The following is a 22,389-nucleotide window of genomic DNA, read 5'->3' as shown; positions in this document are numbered from 1 at the left end:
GGTATGCTTTCCTTTATTGGTCAGAGTATTGAGTACAGGAGTTGGGAGGTCATGTTGCGGCTGCACAGGACATTGGTTCTGCCACTTTTAGAATATTGCATGCAATTCTGGTCTCCTTCCTGTTGGAAGGATGTTGTGAAACTTGAAAGGGTTCAGAAAATATTTACAAGGATGTTGCCAGAGTTGGAGGATTTGACCTGAAGGGAGAGGGCTATTTTCTTGGAGTGTTGAAGGCTGAGGGGTGACCTTATCGAGGTTTATAAAATCATGAGAGGCATGGATAGGATAAATAGACAAAGTTAAAAATCACACAACACTAAGTTACAGTCCAACAGGTTTAATTGGAAGCACTAGTTTTTGGAGCGCCGCTCCAAAAACTGGTGGTTTTGGTGAAAGAGCATCAGGTGAAGGAGTGGCGCTATGAAAACTCGTGCTTCCAATTAAACCTGTTGGACAATAACCTGGTGTTGTGTGATTTTTAACTTTGCACACCCCAGTCTAACACTGGCATCTCCAAATCATAAATAGACAAAGTTTCTTCCCTGGGGTGGGGGAGTCCAGAACTAGAGGGCATAGGTTTAGGTTAAGGGGCCTAAGAGACCTAAGGAGCAATGTTTTCACGCAGAGGGTGGTGTGTGTATGGAATGAGCTGTCAGAGAAGTGGTGGAGGCTGGTACAATTGCAACATTTATAAGGCATTTGGATGGGTATATGAATAGGAAGGGTTTGGAGGGATATGGGCCGGGTGCTGGCAGGTGGGACTAGATTGAGTTGGGATATCTGGTCTGCATGGACGAGTTGGACCGAAGGGTCTGTTTCTGTGCTGTACATCTCTATGACTATCACAGGGTTTGAGGGCACATTGATGGTTTCATTGTTCACCTGGAGTTAGAGCAGGTTTATACACCTCTAATAATTACTACCTAACTTAGCTTTTATGGAAAGTGAGTCTGGACCCGCAAAGTCTCTGACTAACTCAGTGTTCGGAGGGTTTGGAGGTTTCTAAGTGCAAGTTGATTGTCCATTGGAAGTTTAAACGTCATGGACAATGACTGTATAGTCAGTACGTTGGGAGTTCCTAGAGGTACCTTTGCATTCATTCCAGGTTATAGCCAGTCTCTGACTATCTGGAGACTGACAGATCTGGGCCATTACTTTAAGAAGACAGCAATGCAAGTTACACCTAAAGGACCACGCATCCAGTATCCACAAACACAGTGTATTCCACCATGAGTAACAATGATATTGGGCAGGTACATGAATGGGAAAGGTTTCGAGGGATAGGAGCCAAACACAGACAAATGGGACTAGCTCAGTATGGGAAACTTGGACAGCATGGACGTGTTGGACCAAAGGGTCTGTTTCCATGTTGTATGGCTCTATAAAGACAACCTTCAGCAGACAGCAGGAGTTCACTGAACCTATCATTAAGCAATGAGCTGCGATCACCGACTTTTCGGCACAGTGCAATCCCTTTTCCCTGAGAGATTTCCCATTTGCCCACCTGCTCCAGTTTGCTCTGTAGCTCCTTCATCTGCCATTCCCACTCTCGTCGCTCCCGGTCAAACCTGTCCAGCAGCTCCACCTTTTCGTGCTTCCAGTTCTTTTCTGACTGTTGGAGCTGCCAGTGAAGATCCATCAGCTGACTGTGACTGTCGGCCAATAGTTTCCGGTGCTCCTCCCTCTCCCGCTTGAACATTTCTTTGGGATCGAAGGAACCCTTGTTGGTGCTCTGCTTTCCAACCCTCTCTTCAAACTGCCAAAACAAAATGCAGCTTTCAGGTATGGAAACTGATCCCTGTAAATACTGAATCACTTGTTCAATTTTAAGGTCAAGAACTCAGAATCGGAGAATGGTTACAGTGCAGAAGATGTGGATGGTGAGCAACAGCTACAATGTCCCACATGGTCACACAGTTTATAACGCCCATGGGAGCACTTTAACTCTTGGGTGGGAATGGGCCTAGACGGCAGGCAGCCCAGCTGGGGAGCAGTATTTGCCTCTATGGGAACAATATAGCCACTGGGAGCAGTATTGAACCAGCTGAAACTTATATCATCCCCTCAGGGAGCAATATCAGCCTTTATGGGGGGCAGTATGATTCCTCTGGGACTGGTATTAGCTTCACTTGGGGAAACAGCTCCTCTTGGACCGGTATTAGACTCTCTGGGAGCAGTTCTAACATGTTTGGGATTGGTATCAACTTCCCTTTGAGACTAGTATCAGCTCCCTCTGGGACAGGTATCAGATCCTCTGGGACTGGAATCAGCCCACTCTGGAAGAGGTAATAGTTCCTCTAGGACTGGTATTGGCTCATCAGTTACCACTGTCCTGACCAAGAGAGCCAGGGGAGAGGGCCACAAAGCAAAGACAAAGAAGACCCAGGGTGCTCTTGCGGGACCCAAAGGAGCAATCATTTTCCTCTCAGCTCACATCAAAACTTCTAAGACATTTTTGAACCTTCCCTTTGCTGGCGATTTCTAACCCTGCTCCTGACTGTCATCAGTGGGTACAGAAAAACCACAGCTCAGCCCTCTGATACAATTCGCAGCTGGGCTTTAGTGATGGCCCAATTCAGGTGGACGGGCAAGTGCGGATGACTCACACTGCGTTCTCTTCAAGCTGCACAGCACAGTTAGGTTTGTTTTTTTCCCCAAGTCTGATTTCCACCCAATGATATTTCCCTCTCGTTGCCATTGGTCACTGACAAGAAATGGCCATTATCCTGAGAGCTGCTGGCATTTTGGCCGCCTCAGCCGAGGGGAGTTTCGACAGCGCAGCGAAGAAAGGAAGTGAATGAAGAATCAACATGCCTACCCCCAAACCGCAACCCCGACATAAGGCCATTATCACACTCAGAGTCACAGCTTTACCAAAGTACAGAACGAGGCCATTCAGTCTATCATGTCTGTGATGGCTCTCTAAATGAGCCTTGAAATGAAATGTTATTCTCAAGCCTTTTCCTGTAACCTTGCACATCGTTTCCATTCAAATAAAGGTCCATTTTCCCCTTGAATACTTCTACTTAACCTGCCTCCACCAAGTTCCCAGGCAGTCTGTTTCATACCCTAACTACTTGCTGCTCAAAAAGCATCGTATTTGCTCCTATTGCAAATTATTTTAAATCTGTGTTCCCCCTCATTCTTGGAATTTTTAGAAATAATGTCTCTCTATCTACTCTCATCAGTTGGAAAACTTCTTTCAAATCTCCTCTTAGCTCTCTCCCTTTTTCAAGGAATGTAGTCCCACCTTCTACCCCAAGGGTCCCCTGCTGCTCCACATCCTTCACTGTAGCTCTCATATTGTCCCTCAATGACTTTTTATCCAAAATGTATAACCTCACAGTTCTCCACATTGAACTTAATCTGCCACCAATCTGGCCACTGGAGTGATTGTAATATGAGTTCCCTGATTGGGGCTGTTAACCAGGTCCAATCAGGGAGCCCTGGCTGACAGATATAAACAGGAGTGCGCAGAGGTTCTGCTCACTCTGAGAGAGCTGGATCAGTGTAAAGGACTCTCCATGTGGAAACAAACTTGGTGATGGGATACTGGCCTCTATGGAGATATTTTCACCCACTCTACCAACTTGTCAATAACTTCTGGACCCATTTCCTGTCCCCCCCCGTCATGGTTTACAATGCTTCAGCTAAGTCAGAGAAATTCCATGCTATACTCAGTAATGGTTTGTAATGATTCTTTTAAAGCCATGACTAATTGGCACCATTCTGTTGCATATTATTTCTCTATAGAAGATATTTATAGAATCCCTACAGTGTGGAAACAAGCAATTTGTCCCCACTGACACTCCGAAGAGTCTCCCACCCAGATCCATTCCCTGACCCTATCACTCTAAATTTTCCCATGACTAAGGCAACTAACTTACACATCCCTGAACACTATGGACAATTTTGCATGGCCATTTCACCTAACATGCACATCTTTGGACTGTGGGAGGAAACCGGAGCACCTGGAGAAAACCCACACAGGCACGGGGAGAACATGCAAACTCCACACAGACAGTTGCCCGAGGGTGGAATCGAACCTGGATCTATGGTACTGTGAGGCGGCAGTGCTAACCACTGAACCACCATAGTAAGTGAGTCTTTGAAGCGAAATTGAGGAATGAAAGCTGTGTACTTGAGCCTTTGTCTTAACCCACTTCTTGATGCTGTCGTTCCACTGTTTACAATCTGAACAAGGTAAAACGTTGCAGGTTACCTGGGCGAGTTGACACTTTTGCTCGGCGTACTCCATTTCCCAAGCAGCTTTCTCATTAGCATACTGCTGCTGTAATTCATTGCGACGCTGCTCCTCATCACCAAGCTCAGCACCAAACTCTTCCAAAACAGACTTCAGTGCAATCAGAATCCTTCGGTTTTCTCTGGCCTATAAAAAAACAAAAACCTATGGTGAATCCGCTGCCTAGAGGTAGGTCATTTGGCCCAATTAGCTTACATTGATGCTTAAACTCATTTAAACCTCCTGTCAGCCCTCCTGAGATCTACCTGCATATTCTGCTATTCCTTTAGACTCATAGAGATGTACAGCACAGAAACAGACCCTTCAGCCCAGCTCATTCATGCCGACCAGGTATACTAAATTAACTTAGTTCCATTTGCCAGCATTATCCCTCTAATCCCTTCCAATTCATATACCCAGCCATATGCCTTTTAAATGTCTTAATTGTACCAGCCTCCACCACTTCCTCTGGCAGCTCATTCCATACACATACCACTCTCTGCATGAAAAAGTTGCCTTTTGGGTCCCTTTTAAATTTTTTCCCTCTCCTGTGCCCTCTAGTTCTGGACTCCCCCACTCTACAAAAAAGACCTTGTCTAGTTATCCTATCCATGTCCTTCATGATTTTATAAACCTCTATAGGTCACATCTCAGCCTCCAACTCTCCAGGGAAAACAGCCCTCTCCCTATAGATCAAACCCTCCAACCCTGGCAACTTTCTTGCAAATCTTTTCTGAACCCTTTCAAGTTTCACAATATCCTTCCTATAGCAGGGAGACCACAACTGCATACAAATATTCCAAAAGTGGCCTAACCAATGACCTGTACAGCTGCAAGACATCCTCCCAACTCCTATAGTCAATGCTCTGACTAATAAAGGCAGGTATACCAAACACCTTCTTCACTCTACCAACATATTCTGCTACTCCTTTGTCCTTATGTGCTTATTGAACTCCTCATTAACTGCGACTATTGTGCACTGTTCACTGTAGTTAACTATTTCAAAGATGAGATCAATAATCACACGACACCGGGTTATAGTCCAACAGGTTTATTTGAAACCGGAAGCTTTCACACCCCTCGTTCCTTCCTCAGGCAACAGGTGAAGATTAGATTCCCTACAGTGTGGAAACAGGCCCTTCAGCCCAACAAGTCCACACCGACCCTCCAAAGAGTAACCCACCCGTCTTATTTCCCTCTGACTAATGTACCTAACTATGGGCAATTTAGCATGGCCAATTCACCTGGCCTGCACATCTTTGGACTGTGGGGGGAAACCGGAGCACTCAGAGGAAACCCACACAGACACGGGGAGAATATGCAAACTCCACATAGACAGTCCCCCGAGGCTGGAATCAAACCTGGGACCCTGGTGTTGTGAGGCAGCAGTGCTAACCACTAAGCCACCATGCCGCCCATGAGTTATGGATTTTTATGGCTCCATTTTCTCAGTTTCCTGTGCTCTTAATTTTATTTGATTTTCTTGTGAAGGTGCTGACTCTTGCTGGACCACCATTCCATGGATAATTAAAGCTCTAAGTAACCATCTTGTATTGGAATTAAGCAGGATAGTTAATCAGAGGTTATTGTGTTCAAACTCTGACATCTACCCAACCTCCAACACCTTCCCAGCTGGATAACTGCATTACAATTGGGAGTGACAATGAGGATGACATTCCTCTCCTGTACAGAGGTACAAATGCTTCACTGCTATTACCTTGGAGATGTATAACATAAAAACCTACAGCAATCCTGGTTTTTGCAAAATACATGACTTCCACCGATTGTTAAATGCGATTCTTTTTTCTCAAAATCCAATCTCAAAGCCGAAATCAATTAGAGGTGTTTCATTGTCATTTAATACACTGTTATACTGACAGTAAATCACTCCATTCTGTGTAGCCTTGGTAACAGTCACAAGAAGGTCTGAAGCTTTGTCGAAGATACAGCTCAAGGTCAGATTTAGCCGTGATTATTTAAACAGTAAAAGACTCACTAACCGAACCAGTCTCCCCTCTGAATTGCAAACAGCAACTCGGGGCAAGGAATGCGGGGCTGCCCATCTTCACAAACACATACCTCACAATGAGTTAGCAGAAAATTAATGAGAGAATGTTAAAGAGACAGACTTTACTTGTGGAGGTGAATGGAGGACTATAAATCTAACACTGGAATTTATGAAAGATTTGCATTTAAGTACATTAGGAAGCACAGCAAAATACAAGAAAGACGATGAGATAGTGGTTTTGCCACTGGACTAATAATGCAGGCCATGTGTTCTCGGGTCATGTGCTTAAATCCCACTATCTTCTGGATCAGTGGTGCTGGAAGAGCACAGCAATTCAGGCAGCATCCGAAGACAGGCAAAATCGACGTTTCGGGCAAAAGCCCTTGTTTTTGCCCGAAACGTCGATTTTGCCTGTCTTCGGATGCTGCCTGAATTGCTGTGCTCTTCCAGCACCACTGATCCAGAATCTGGTTTCCAGCATCTGCAGTCATTGTTTTTACCTCGTTGATTTTAAATCCCACTATGGCAGTTAGTGGAATTGAAACTTAGATAATAAATTCTGGGACTGAATGCTAGTCTCAGTGATGGTGACTAATTAAGTTATCATCAATTGTTGTAAAACCCATTAATGAAAAGGAAGGAAATCCGCTATGATTACTGGTTGGCATGGCAGATCCAGCAGGTCACTCCTGACCAACAGAAATCCAATCGTTTCTCTCCTGCTTCTGAAATGGTTCGAGTCTAGCAACTCACTCAGTTCAAGGGGCAGCCCATACAGTCAAAAACTAAATAATAAATAAATAACTTTTGTACAATAAAACTGTCACAAGCATTTTGCAAAACATTAAAATTCCACTTTTCTAAATTCAGAATGTGGAAGTGCCAGTGTAGGACTGGGGTGGACAAAATCAGAAGTCAGACGACACCAGGTTCTAGACCAATAGGTTTATTTGAAATCATAAGCTTTCGGAGCGCTGCTCCTTTGTCGGGTGCTGGGTCGTGACTTCACCTGACGAAGGAACAGCGCTTCAAAAGCTCGTGGCTCGGGCGGGGGGAGTTGCTCCTGCTCTGCAAGCACCACCATCCCATCAGAGGTTGGCAGTCCTTGCACTTGGCAATGCCATGGAGAAGCCTGTACTTGCTGCTGGCAGGAGAACAGAAGTCACCAGCATTAAGTTGTTAAGAAAGTGGTGTGGTGGTGTGGAGGATGTTTTGGGGGTTCTCAGTCACTGGGCGGACTGTGGGGTGTGGTTAGAACCAAGGACAGGGCATGTCTGTCTGGGGCCACCTCTCTTCTCCATGTACCCCACCCGACCAACAACTGACAGCCTGCCCACATTGGTTCACCTGTTGGGTGGGCAGTCTCTTTCTCATCCCACCTGGAGCGGAGGTAATTCCAGTCCAGGTGGGAAACGGCCTTAGAAAGTCATTAATCAACCAGTGAGAGTCATAGAGGTTTTACTGAACAGAAAAGGGCCCTTCGGCCTATATATCCAAGCTGGTCATCGAGGATTTCTCTATTCTAATCCCATTTCCCAGCATGTGCTCCATAGCCTTGGTATTTCAACACACTTCCAAATGTTTCTGAAATGTCTTGAGGGTTCCTGCCTCTGTCATTCTTTTCAGGCAGTGCATTCCAGGTACCCCTCACTCTCTGGGTGAAAATATTCTTCCCTAAATCCCCTCTAAACCTCCTGCCCCTTCCCTTAAGTCTATGACCCCTGATTATTGAGTGCCGTTCTAAGGGAAAGGTTTTCTCCCCATCGACCCTATCTATGTCGCTCATAATTCTGTCTCAGTCAAAGACCCCTCGGCCTTCTTTGCTCAATGGAAAACAACCCCAGCCAATCTCGTCTCTCTTCATTGCTCCAGCCCAGGCAACTTTAAAGCATCAAGTGGCAGTGGGGCAGGAAGGTAAAACTTGGGTCATATTCTCAGCCAGAAGAGGTGGACGTGGGTTTCTGGGACAGCAGCATCCCTCCTATATTTGCTCCTTTGGAGTGGCACAGTGGCTCAGTGGTTAGCACAGCTGCCTCACAGCGCCAGGGACCTGGGTTCAAAACCCACCTCAGGTGACTGTCTGCGTGGAGTTTGCATGTTCTCTCCATGTCTGTGTGGGCTTCCTCTGGATGCTCTGGTTTCCTCCCACAATCCAAAGATGTGCAGGTAGGTGAATTGGCCACGCTAAATTGCCCATAGTGTTTGGTGCATCAGTCAGAGGGAAATGGGTCTGGGTTGGTTATTCTTTGGAGGGTCGGTGTGAACTGGTTGGGCTGAATGGCCTGTTTCCACACTGTAGATAATCTAAACTCAACTATATTGCCTCCCCCTCAGGCCACACCATCTCCAGGATTGGAAGATTCCATACAAGTACAGAGGTGACGTGTGTGTGAGACAAAGAGAGAGAGAGAGAGAGAGGGAGAGAGAGAGAGGGAGAATACAACTGATGATATCCTGCGGTTGCCTCAAATGTTACTTAATACCCTCGCTCCCAAATCTATCCAAAGATTCAATTAAAACTGCTCAGAAACTATATGGAGCAGAAAGGCAGAGCAACCATTTTCAATCTAGAGAAGGCAGCAACTGGCACGAGTCTCCCATGGATTCAGTCACATCATGTTTCCTTTGTCTGGATCCAATTATTATTAAGAGGTTGAAACTATTCGGCTGGAGGAAAGGGGAGTTTGTGCGGTCAGCTTGAACAAATAAATCGCTCCATTTCAATTGGCCCCTCTCAACTAACAATTTTCTAGTACTGGCTTCCATGTGGCCAGGATGTACCATGATCAGATGCCCGCATGATCGAGTCTGCCTGGAACAAGCACATCAAAAGGTACTGCAAGCTTTGTAATAGCAGGATGAAGCAAAGTTATAGGTTTAAAATGTGACAGTTGTGGTAAAAGCAGAACAATTGGAATTTTCAAAGAAGTCCATAATTACGAACTGATTGTGGACTGAGTCAGGCCGTTCTGCACTGACTGTAGCCATTCCAAGAGGGAAATAGCTTTTCAGGAACCACTGCAGCCTAACTATAGACTAATACCACCCTAGAGAGCGTTCAGCATTTTCACTTACCATAGTTAAAAACCATTTCCACCCTCCCGTCTCCCTAGTGCCCTCTGAACTGCAATGTTAGAATGGAATATCAGCTTAATTCTACAACTGGGTTTGTACTTTTAACAATAAATAGAAGGAGGTTTATGGCCCAGTCATATAGCATGGAAAAAGGCATGCCACCTTTAGCAATAGGATGCACATATTCAAGCAGATAAACCTGAAGTAAAATGAGAATGTCTGCTAACGGTGCCAAAATGCTCTCAGTCCACATGCATAAAACGCACACTGCTAGTAATACCAGTGACAACATTCTGTCCCATTCACTCATATTTATTGCGTTTATTTGGGCGCTGCCGTGTTTTTTACTGGCAGGGCGATTTCACAAAATGTGCATGTGCACAACTTCCCGTGTGCATAATGTGAACCTTGCAGGGGCTATCCGGAAAAGCAGGAAGTAATGTTGCAGGATTGAATTACTGCAGATGCTGGAATCTGCGCTGAAATCAAAAAATGCTGGAGATCACAGCAGGTCAGGCAGCATCCATGGAGAGAGAACTTTTCGAGTCTGGGTGGCTCTTCATCAGAGCTGAAGTGAAGTGTGGAGGGGACAGCATTGAGACAATAGTAGGGGAGGGGGTGTTGGAGTGCTCAGGGAGAAAGGATCCCTCCACCAGCTGGTCATTTCAACACAGCGTCCAGCTCACGTGCCCACATGTCTGTCATCGGCATGCTGCAATGCTCCGGCGAAACACAGCGAAAACTGGAGGAGCAACATCTCATTTTCAAACTGGGCAGTTTACAACCTTCTGGACTCAATATTGAGTTCAACACCTTCAGATTGTGAACCCACTCCTTCCCTTTCTTTTAGCTTTACTTGTTACATTCTCTGCCACAATGTCCCCTTTCCCCTCCCACCATTCCAATGGGACCCTCTGGTTTATCCAACCTGGCAGTTAGACACACCATTGTTCTGCCATTCTCACATCCTGATCACTTAATCTGAACTATCAACATCCTTTCTTCCCCCAGCATAAAATCCACACCCCTCCCCCAACTATTGCATAAACAGTGCTCCCCTCCACGCCTCTCAGTTCTGATGAAGAGCCATCTCGACTCGAAACATTAGTTGCTCTCTCTCCATGGATGCTGCCTGACCCACTGTGATATCCAGTATTTTTTGTTTTGAAGTAATATTACAATAGGTTTAGGTGTTGCCATTGACATTAATGCGTGAATGCATGAATTGTACTAATCCCAAGGGTCAGGTTATTAGTTAATCATCACAAAGATGTTTTTTTCTCTCTGTTGATAGCCTGGCCGCTCTTGGGTGATGGGATGGGAAAATTCACCTCACTTTGCGGATTATAAAATCTTAAAGACATCAGATCACATGTAGGCCATTCAGCCTATCAAGTCTGCTCTGCCATTCAATGAAATTATGGCTAATCTGAAAATCCTCTATTCCACTTTCCTGCCTTTCCCCCATAACCTTTGATCCCCTTACTGATTAAAATTTGTCTATCTCAGTCTTGAATTTACTTAACAATACAACCTCGACTGCCCCCTGCTCTAAAGAATACCACAGACTCACTATCCTCTGAGAAGAAGTTCCTCCTCACCTCTGTCTTAAATGGGTGATCCCTTACTTGAGATTATGTCAAATAGTGTGGCACTGGAAAAGCACATTTACAATCCTCCTGGTATCAGCCTAGTGAACTTTCTCTAGATGGATAAGGAATCCAAGAACTGCGTTCCAGCTGTGGTCTGATATGTTCCTTGCATAGTTTCAGTATTCGGGGGGAAGGTAGCTGGGAAGTGATAGGTCGAAGGGGAGGGTGGAGTGGACAGGTAGGAAGGAAAATGGATAGGTAGGACAGTTCAAAAGGGCAGTGCCGAGATTATGCCTTCTGGTCCTAAACTTTCTACCCCTGCTATGAATCCTGTATGTTTCACTAAGGTTGCCCCACAATCTTCGATATTCCAACATTTACAGTCCTCCATACCTGGTATCAGCCTAGTGAACTTTCTCTAGATGGATAAGGAACCCAAGAACTGCGTTCCAGCTGTGGTCTGATATGTTCCTTGCATAGTTTCAGTAAAACCATCCTGATTCCATACTCTTATTCCCTCAGAAATGAACGGTACCAATATTCGGGATTTCATGAGTGCATTGGTAAACTGAAATTATTGGGGATTACAATGACAAACTAGAGCCAATGGGGTTTTTTTTTAAACTGAACTCGTTGGGTGGAAACTCTACTGAGCTGAAAAATGTGTTGCTGGAAAAGCGCAGCAGGTCAGGCAGCATCCAAGGAGCAGGAGAATCGACGTTTCGGGCATAAGCCCTTCTCCAGGAAGGGCATTCCTGAAGAAGGGCTTATGCCCGAAACATCGATTCTCCTGCTCCTCGGATGCTGCCTGACCTGCTGCACTTTTCCAGCAACACATTTTTCAGCTCTGATCTCCAGCATCTGCAGTCCTCACTTTCTCCTAGGAAACTCTATTGAGTTTGGGTGGAATGAGCTTACATTAAAACTGCTTGGGACCCAATATCAGTATTCACTCAATTATGATAATTTCTCAAGGAATGGGTATGGTTTGAATTATTCCCCTTGCCACGTGTGCAAACAGCAGATGAGACAATTCTGATGAGACTAAATACAGGAAAGAAATAGAATGCTTGATATCACAGTGCAAAGACAACAATCTCACTTTTAATGTCAGCAAAACTAAAGAAGCTGATCATTGACTTTAGGAAGGAAGGAGGAGGATACGCCCTCATCTACATCAGTGCAACTGATAACCAACAACCTGTCCTGGAAAACGCACATCGATGTGATGGTCAAGAAGGCATAACAATACCTCTCCTTCCTCAGGAGGCTAAGGAAATTCAGCATGTCCATAAGGACCCTCACCAACTTTTACAGATGCACTATAGAAAGCATTCTAACTGGGTGCGCCACAGTTTGGTACGGCAACTGCTCTGCCCAAGACGGTAAGAAACTGCTGAAGGCTGTGAACATAGCCCAGACTATTACAAAAGCGAGTCTTCCACCTACTGTTTCCATCTACACTTCTTGTTGCTGTGGAAAGGCAGCATCCAGAGACCCCTGTCACCCGAGTTATAATCTCTTCCAACAGGCAGAAGATACAAAAGCTTAAACACATGTACCAACAGGTTCGAGAACAGCTTTTTCCCCGCTGTTATTAGACTGCTGAATGGACCTCTCCAATTTCAAATCTAATGTTGATCTTGCTTTTTGTACACCTCCTGTGCAGCCATAGATGTACATGCCTCGCTTTGTTCAATCACCCTATGATCTGTATGTCCTTGTATATAATGATCTGCCTATACTGCACGCAAAACAAAACTTTTGACTGTACTTAGGTACGTGTGACAGCAATAAACCAAATAAGCCAATGATGGGACAGGGTGCTTTCCCTGGTAGTAACCGCAATCATGTTTCTCAAAAAGCCCAGGATGGCTTTGAGGAGATACCTCACTGCATCTACTGCCCTGAGGATCAGTAGGAAAACAGCAACTCCAGGAAAGGAGAGCAGAAACAATCAGACATCATCATGAGCTGAAGAAATTTCACTTTATTACCGCTGTGACCTGAGTAGTTTCACTCGTCCATTGCAACTTTGGCAAACTGCCACATTAGCTAAGGAAGCATGGAGTATCACAGCCCCTATCACAGCCTGGAATCAGACCATAGGAGCTTAATCAAAGCATCTAGCAAGGACCTCAGGAGCTGGGAGATGCTCCATCAGTGGAATTCCTGAGCTGACAGTGGCAGGAAAACCAAGATTAATTTTGTTTTCCCTGTCACGCAGGAAATTGGATTGAACTATTTAAAAACGCAAGGACAGGCAAATCAAGAGCAACTTAATTCTGAAGAATGATATTGGAGTGGTGATATTTAAAATAAAGGAAGTACAAGATAATGTGAAAATGCAGAGCAGGGAGTTAGTTTACACATTGTTCCAGCCAACAGCAGGAACCTCACATTCAGAGAGGGTTTTACAGTGTAGATGTTTAGGGGATTGAGTGTCTAGCACGAGACAAGTGTTCACCCAGCAGGGATTCTGAATGCAGATTTATTTTGACGGGTTCCCATCCCCCATGAGGTGTCTACTTTCAGACACTAAACTGGCCCTAGTGGTACAAGAACCTGATTGGAAAATCCACGCTATCTTTCTTTGACTGTAGTTATGTCTCACTGGAGCCCAATTGGTTATCAGCTACCACAATGTTACCATGTTAAAATAGCCACTGCCAGGACTGGCAATAAAAAACTGGAACACACATAATGGCCTCACTAAGGAACCCACCACAAATTCTGTTAATAGCTCCAGGATTGGGGTCAAATATTTCAGATGAAACAAAGAGCAATTTCTTAACTCAAAGGATGGTGACTCTTTGGAGGGCTGTAGATGCTCAGTCTGAGTCAAGGTTGAGATTGATAGAGTTTTGGACACTAAGGGGATGCAGGGATATGTGTGGGGAGGTACAGAAAGTGTAGATGTAGACAGTCATGATTTTAGAGAATGGTAGAGTAGGCCTGAGACACCTTGTGGTCTGTCCCTGTTCCATGGATCAAGTGGATCCCTTCTGTCCTGTATCGTTCAATCATTCCAATGGCAGTACCCTTAGGTAGAAGTAGAGTAAACATATACCTTTCTTTTTAAAAATCACACTTTCTCATGGGTTTCCTTGATGGGATTGGGAATTAATCTGTTAGTAGCTGATCAGGACCAAGAGGGTCTGGCCTAAATTATCTGACATTCATCCATGGCAACTGTCTCAGCCTCTTCTGCGTTAGGGACAGAGATACTGCTGCTTCCTTTTTTTAAAATGATTCATCCACAGGGTGTGGACCAAACTAGCTTGACCAGTATTCTTTGTCGTCCCTAATTGCCCAGAGTCAACCACTTGGAGTCCCATGCAGGTCACACCAGGTAAAGACAGCTATTTCCTTCTGTAAAGAACATGGGCTTGTCTCACTGACAATTGTCAATAGTTTCACAGTTATCATCATGCTTAGTGAGTTTTGAGAAGATTTGTAGCTCAGGTTGAGGTTCTGAATGTAGGTTTGCTCGCTGAGCTGGAAGGTTCATGTTCAGATGTTTCATCACCGCACTAGGTAATATCTTCAGTGAGCCTCCGGACGAAACATTGCTGATGATTCCTGCTTTCTATTTATATGTTTGGGTTTCTTTGGGTTGGTGATGTCATTTCCTGTGATGATGTTATTTCCTGTTCTTTTTCTCAGGGGGTGGTGGTGGTGGTGGTGGTTGTGGGGGGTGTGGTGTGGTAAATCAGGTTCAAGTCCCGATAGAAAGCAGGAATCATCAGCAATGCTTCGTCCGGAGGCTCACTGAAGATATTACCTAGTGCGGTGATGAAACATCTGAACATGAACCTTCCAGCTCAGCGAGCAAACCTACATCCATCATTACAATCTTTATTCCAGATTTTTTGCTAAATTCAGATTCCACTATCAGCCATGACAGGATTCAAACCTGGATTTCTAGAACATCACCTGGATTTCTAGATTAATAGTCTAGTGACAATACCACTAGGCCATCACCTCCTCTGCTGTTTAGTAGTGTCAGTGCATTCGCACACCAGACGAGACAGAATCAAGCTTAGCAGTGACACAACATGAGTTCATATTTACTATTGAAGTTCATGTGAGTAACAGTGATGGCAAAACAGGGAGTGCTGGAAATACTCAGCAAATCAGGCAGTGTTTGCAGATAGTGAAAAAAAATAGGCAATGTTATAGCTATGGTCATCAATCTGAAATGTTTGTGTGGGCTTTATCTCTGCAGATATTGCCGGACCTGCTGAGTATTTCCAAACTTCTCTGTTACTACCGTAGCATTTGGCTTTTGCATCAGTTATGGTGACTGGTTCAGGCTACCTCTAGGATCACAGTCAGAGGTTGAAGTGCACCTCATCAGAAGAAACAACACCTTCAGGACATAAGGGGCGAGGTTTGCCTCCAGAAACAACCTGTATTGTAACCTCATTTCTCAGATTGGGATTGGTTTCTATGTGCAGTTTGAACCAGCTGCTGTCAGTGTCGTATGAAGGCCAGCACACTCGCTTCAACTGTGATTAGGTCACAGCAGAAACCATCAATCACAAGTTAATCCCGGGGAGTGCAAGCAAAGCAGAAATACTTCCAAGGGATCTCGTCCGAGTCTACTTCAAACTACCTCAGCCATCTGTCAATCATCTGGCAGCAATGTTGGCCGTCCTGTACAGTATGAAGTCAGGACAACATTTATGTGTTCACTGTCAGCACAAACCTTTCTGAAATCCAGTTCTGTGACTCATCAGGATATGTTTAGAAATGGGCACCACCACAACATCTGCTGTCAGGTAAATAAAGTTTATGTAAGCAGGCATTTATAGGACGGAAGAGCAGTTTGGTGGCTCTGATTCTGCTGATGTCTCTTGGGCACTGATTAGACCAGGAAGCGAAAGTGGTCAGGTAGCACGTGAGGGAGGAGGAGACCAAGCTTTCACTGGAAGTGATCTCCTCTCACGCCATGCTAATAAGCTTTGGCCTACAACAATTCATTCACTGTCAAACTGCGCAATAGTTATGGATACAGCAGCTTCCTAGGTTACTGCAGATGCCTTTTAGCAAGGCAATGTCACTCTGTCTTGAGATCATGGCCCTCCAGTATGATATCTTCTCAAATATTTCAAACTCTTGTCAGGAAAAAGCACATTTTAATTTGCAGGCAGCAGCTATCCACTCCCTCCCACCCCACAACAGCATGAGTCTAACCTGTGTACTTGCACTGATATCATGGCATCTAAGTGACCTGACATGGAGAGACAGGACTCCTCATTGTCATATTTAAACTGGTCCTCCACAGTGTAACTGGGAGCTCAGTTTAAAATTCCCAGCTGCAGTCTATGTTTCTAAGGGGTTGAACTGACAACGAAGAGGCAGGCAGGAGGCACTGGGCCTTTCCTATTGCTGTTTCAAAGAACCCGTTATCCTTTCCCTGCTGACTGGGGCCCATCTCTCTGCTTTTGATGCTCAATTACTCTGCTCTCTGTCACTGCCTCCAGTTCTATGCGTTCTACCCTATTCTCACCATCAATCTAATCCCTCCCAAATGCCACACAGTTGCCCCGAGGACTACCAACTGCCAACTCTTAAGCCTGTTCATTTGGCCAACTGTTAAACAGGGAAAGGATCCAAATAATTATATGAAGAACTGCTATTCGGGGAGGCAATGGCCTAGTAGCATTATGGATGGTCCAGGAGCAAATTACTGCAGACGCTGGAATCTGTATTGAAAACAAAAAAATGCTGGAAATCACAGTGAGTCAGGCAGCATCCGTGGAGAGACAGCAAGCTAATGTTGTGAATCTTGATAGAACAGTCATCTAGACGCAAAGTATTAGCTTATTCACTCTCCAAGGAGGATACCTGACCCACTGTGATTTCCAGAACTTTTTGTTTTCAGTTATCTAGTGAATATAGTGACCCAGGTAATGTTCAACTGCTGCCTGGTGGCACTTGAATTCAATAAAAATCTGGCATTAAGGGTCTAATGATGATCACTAATTGATTGTCGATTGTTAGGACAAGCCCATCTGCTTCACTAATGTCTTTTAGGGAAGGAAACTTACCTAGTCTGGCCTACGTGTGACTTCAGACCCACTGCTGGGCAATTAGGGATGGGCAATAAATGCTGGCCCAGCCAGCGACGTACTCATCTGTGACTGAGGAAAATAAAAAAGCGCTAAGTTCCATGGCTCCTCAGTCTTTGTAGGATTGTGGACTACTTTGACTATCTCATACCCCCAGAAATATTGAGGCCAATAAGTATCTCCCTTTTCGATTAATCTTAGCCATACCCTCCAGACATGTCGTCACACCTTGCCAGAGCACAACAATTTACAAAGTTCCTTTTATATGATTCTTTTAACTTATGGTTTCAAAGCATTTCAAGGGAATGTTATCAAAGTCTGATTCTGAGAGACAGTAGGGTATAGTGTAAGAGATGACAAGAGTCTTGGTCATGGAAACACCTTAAAAGAAGGAAAGAAAGGAATAGAGACCAGAGCAGAGGGTCTGATCAGCTGAAAGCGTGGCCACTGTGGAGCAACTGAAATCAAATATATATGAGAACTCAGAATTTGGAGGGGGATGGGCACTGAAGTTTTATAGAGCTGGAGATATTTACATAGATAAGGAGGAGCCCAGCATTGCCTAATCTCGAGCGAAAAGACGTAATGAGTGAGTGAGGCAGCAGAACTGTGAATGATCTGATGGGGTTGGAGATGGGGAATAAGTGGCCAGTGAGGGAAGCCAGACAACAATGAGCCAGAAACTCATCTAATTGCGTTGCATACTCATTTGATGATTTTCTCAAGTTAGCTATTCCAAAAGTGTAACATCTTATTTAATGTCACAATGCTTCTTTTCTTACTATTAATGACTACTGGCACCTGAAGCCTTTACAATGGCAAACAATCGTCTGGATAAAATTGGCTTCCTTCATCATCTTCAAATTTGATATTCGATCACCCTCTTAAAGAAAGCAAACCACCTCCGTTTTCTTAAAAGTTCCTCAGAATATCGGCTCTCAACGCAAAGAACTGTGTACAATTGAGTTTAACTAAATGACTAATGGGCCAACATGTACACACAGCTATTGAAACATTCTGCTTTTAATTGCATCCCACCACTTCTCCCCGTTGGTTATAATGGAACTATGAGCAATCGGGACACAAGCTTTGAGCTTGTTTTTCTGCTCCGTTGCCTGTAAAAGTTGGCAGGTTTTGCTTTCCTCTCTTTGGACCAGACAGAATTGATGTTAAGCAATGGGTTAGAGAAAAACAAAGAGCTTGCTGTGATACAAATAACGTTTAAAACAAATGCTAGCATTTGGGTTTTGTTTTAAAACCAAAACAAACCCCCACCTAATAGCATTATTATGGTTGCTGGGTCAGGGCTGAGATTTGATGGTGATGGCGATAGTGATGTGGGGAGATTGCCTTGTACAACATAAGAGTTAGCTCTCCCCATTAAAACAAGATGCAGCTACTTGCAAATAATAATCCCTACACAGGTCAATGGCTCAAAATCTACCTTTCGACCTTGTTTTATTTCAGTGTGTTGCTGCTCATCTCATTCCACAGAAGTACTTGCAGAAGTTGTTTCACTTCACACTTCCAGTGTGCAACATTTAAGAATATTTGAACAGTTCACTGACTGATCATGGAGGATACGTGGGCACTCTTGTAATGCTTGTCATCTGTTTCAATCGCCACTAATTGAATTTACTGCATTCTTTGCTCCTTAATGAACTGTAATAGGAATGTTGATGGTAAATGATATTCACTGACTGGCACCAACTACACCAGCTGATTGGAGCCAACTATCATTCCTCATGTTTACATGATTTAAAAAAAAATTAATTTGCAGGATGTGGAAGTCACTGGCTGGTCAGCATTTATCACCCGTCCCTGGTTGCCCTTGAGGAGGTGGTGGTGAGCTGCCTTCTTGAACCACTGCAGTCCACCTGCTGTGGGTTGACCCACAATGCCATCAGGGAGAGAATTCCAGGATTTTGACCCAGCCACAGTGAAGGAACAGTGACATGTTTCCAAGTCAGGATGGTGAGTGTCTTGGAAGGGAACTTGAAGGTGGTGGTGTTCTCTTGTATCTGCTGCCTTTGCCCTTCTAGATGGAAGTGGTCATGGGTTTGGAAGTGGCGCATATTGGAATATTAGACTTGGCTAACTCAGATAATGTACTAAAATGGTGTGATTCAAGGTAAATCTTTGCTTCACGTTCTTATGTCAACACTGTCTTAACATGGACAGCAGAACCATTCACAGCACTCCAAGTGAGGTCTAAAGAAGCTAACACAGGCTCTGCTTTTCAACTGAATACCTTGAGCAATGAAGTTTAATTTTGTGTTTCTTTTTGTTACTGGCCTTATTCACCTGCATCACTGCCATTAATGGTTTGTGTACCCTCGACCTCTCTACTCCTCTTTTTCATTTGTTCATGGGATGTGGTTGTTGCTGACTGGGCCAGCATTTAATGGTTATCTCTGATGGGACTTGTGAAGGCTGTAATGAGCCACCATCCTGAATCACTGCAGTCCATGGGATGTAGGGAGAAAGTTCCAGGATTTTCATCCAGTGACATTGACAGAATGGCAACAAAGCTTCCAAAGCAGCCACATGGTGACTGGCGTTCTGACATTGATCCCAGTATTCCTGTTTAAGAAGCCACTGCTGTGCACGGACATCAGAGATCTCCACAGAAGAAAGCAAAATTAAGGGGAATGTCAGTAGTGTCTACTTGCTCTTGTTTTTCTAGATGGTAGTGGACATGGACTGGGAAGGTACTGCCAAATTTCTACAATGTGTCTCGGATAGGGTGTATAGTGCTGCTAGTGTGTGAGGGAGTGAAAGTACAATGTAAGAGACAACATATTGCCAATTTTTAGAACTGAATTGGAATTTGAAATGCTACAATTGTTAAAAAAGCAGAAGTCTTGTATTCCATCACACCCATGATTTGTGTCTTGCAGATGATGGACAGGTTTGTGAGATGTGTTATTTGCTGCAGGATTGCTATCCCAGCACAGAAGGTATAGTTAGTAAGTTTGCAGATGACACCAAAATTGGAGGTGTAGTGGACATCAAAGATTACCTCAGATTACAATGGGTTCTTGATCAGATGGGCCAGTGGGCTGAGAGGTGGCAGATGAAGTTTAACTCAGATAAATGCGAAGTGCTGCATTTTGGGAAAGCAAATCTTAGCAGGACTTATACACTTAATGGTAAGCTCATAGGGTGTGTTGCTGAACAAAGAGATCTTGGAATGCAGGTTCATAGCTCCTTGAAAGTGGAGTGGCAGGTAGATAGGTTAGTGAAGAAGGCATTTGGAAATGCTTCCTTTATTGGTCAGAGTAACTCTATGACTGACCTGCTGTTGTAGCCACAGTATTTATATAACTAGTTCAGGTAAGTTTCTTGTCAATGGTAACACCCATGTTGATGGTAGGGGATCCATCAATAGGTAATCCTATTGAATATTAAACAGTGACTGCTAATTTTTTTGTTATTAGAGATGGCATCTGGATGGGCACATGAATAGAAAGGGTTTGGAGGGATATGGGCTAAATGCTGGCAAATGGAACTAGATTAATTTAGGATATCTGGTTAGCATGGATGAGTTGGACAGAAAGGTCTATTTCCATGTTGTACATCTCTATGACTCTAAGGCCATTGTCTGGCATTGTGTGGCAAGAATGTTACTTGCCACTCATCAGTCCAAATGTGCATATTGTCTGAAACATAAACAGAAACTGCTAAGAGAAACTCAACAGGTCTGGCAACATCTGAGGGGAGAAAGCAGAATTAACATTTCAAGTCTGGTGACTCTTCATCAGAACTGGATATTGCTTAGGTCTTGTTCCACTTGGACAAGGACTGATTCAGTATATGAGGAATTGTGAATTGTGCTGAATATTGTAGAATCATCAAACCTCCCCTCTTCTTACAAATTACCTTCTGATTGAAAGAAGGTTATTGATGAAGCAGCTGAAGATGGTTGGGCCTAGGTCACTCCCTTGAGGAACTCCTGCAGTGCCCTGGAGCTGAGATAACTGACCTCAACCCAAACACAGTCACCTTCCCATGTGGAAAATATGACTACATCCAGAGGAGGATTTGCCCTTGATTCCCATTGACTTGTTTGGCCAGGGTTCATTGATGTCACACTGGGTTAAACAAGACCTTGATGTCAAGTGCAGTCACCCTTTCCTCCCTCTGGAAATCAGCTCTTCTGTACATGTTTGAACCAAAGCTTAATAAGGTCAGGAGCTGAAAGGCTCGACTGGAGCCCAAAATGAGCTTGAGCAAGCAAGGTATTGCAAAGCAAGTGTTGGTTGGAAACATTGTTAATAACCCTTCTCATCAATTTATTGATAATCAATAGACTGATGGGGCTGTCATTGGCCAGGTTGGATATGTCTTGCTGCTTTGTGTTCAGGATATTGCTGGGCTGTTTCCCACATTGTCGGGTAGATGCCAGGGTTGCGGCTGCACTGGTAAAATTTGGCTAAGGGTGCGTGATGTTTTAGACTACAAATATTCAGTGCTATAGATGGTATTTTACGTCGCTACTGGCATGCTCTCCTACACTCTTTACTGAGGAGAAAGTGAGGTCTGCAGGTGCTGAAGAAGGGCTTATGCCCGAAACGTCGATTCTCCTGTTCCCTGGATGCTGCCTGACCTGCTGCGCTTTTCCAGCAACACATTTCCAGCTACACTCTTTACTGAACCAGGGTGAATCCTCTGGCTTCATGCTAATCATATGTATGCCTGGCTATGAAGTCGCAGATTGTGTTGGAGTATGATTCTGCTGCTTATGGTCCACAGTATCTGAGTGTTTCTTCTGCCAGATGGAGAGGATGAATCCAGGGATGGCAATGGTAGTGTCTGGGACATTGTCTGTAAAGGTATGATTCGGTGAGTATGACTATGTTAGGCTGTTACTTGACTAGTTTGTGAGACAGCTCTTCCAGTTTTGGCACTAACCCCAGAAATTTGTAATGATATTTCTTTAGAGTTGACAGGGCTGACATTGCCACTGTCATTTCTGGTGCCTAGGTCAATGCTAGGTGTTCTGTCTGGTGTCATTCCTTTTCGTGGGTTTATACAACTGAATGGCTTCTTAGGCCAATCAGACAGAAGCTAAGTGTCAACTACATTAGTGTGGGTCTGGAGTCATATGTAGGTCAGTCTAGGTGAAGATAACAGATTTCCTTCCCGAAAGGACATCAGTGAACCAGATGGGTTTTTACAACAATCAAAAGTGGTCATCACTAGATTTTATTTTATAGCAGGCATATTTTTAAACTTCAAATCCCATTGTCTGCCATGGTGGGATTTAGATCCTGGGGCATTCAGTGATTCTAATATCATGGGAAGATGGTTAGATTGTCTCTTACTGGAGATGGTCATCGCTTGGCACTTGCGCAGAGTGAGTGTTACAGGTCATTCATCAGCCCAGTTATT

General features: G+C 44.3%; 2 protein-coding genes across 4 annotated transcripts in view; one reads left to right on the top strand and one right to left on the bottom strand.

The window, feature by feature from the left end:
- The window catches only part of rab12 (RAB12, member RAS oncogene family), a 376,582-nt gene that overhangs the window by 153,311 nt on the left and 200,882 nt on the right, over positions 1-22,389 (top strand). The window lies entirely within an intron of this gene.
- The window catches only part of LOC122548878 (microtubule cross-linking factor 1), a 208,133-nt gene that overhangs the window by 44,359 nt on the left and 141,385 nt on the right, over positions 1-22,389 (bottom strand). For all 3 annotated transcript variants that reach the window (XM_043687778.1, XM_043687776.1, XM_043687777.1), the window contains exons 10-11: positions 4,223-4,390; positions 1,505-1,756 (exon numbers count right to left, since the gene is read on the bottom strand). In XM_043687778.1, the coding sequence (XP_043543713.1) occupies positions 1,505-1,756; positions 4,223-4,390 (420 nt within the window). The remainder of the gene's footprint in view (positions 1-1,504; positions 1,757-4,222; positions 4,391-22,389) is intronic.

The sequence above is a fragment of the Chiloscyllium plagiosum genome, chromosome 4, assembly GCF_004010195.1.
Source record: "Chiloscyllium plagiosum isolate BGI_BamShark_2017 chromosome 4, ASM401019v2, whole genome shotgun sequence".
Classification (NCBI taxonomy): domain Eukaryota; kingdom Metazoa; phylum Chordata; class Chondrichthyes; order Orectolobiformes; family Hemiscylliidae; genus Chiloscyllium; species Chiloscyllium plagiosum.
The sequence above is the reverse complement of the archived record's forward strand: the minus strand, read 5'-3'. Positions and strand labels throughout refer to the sequence as shown.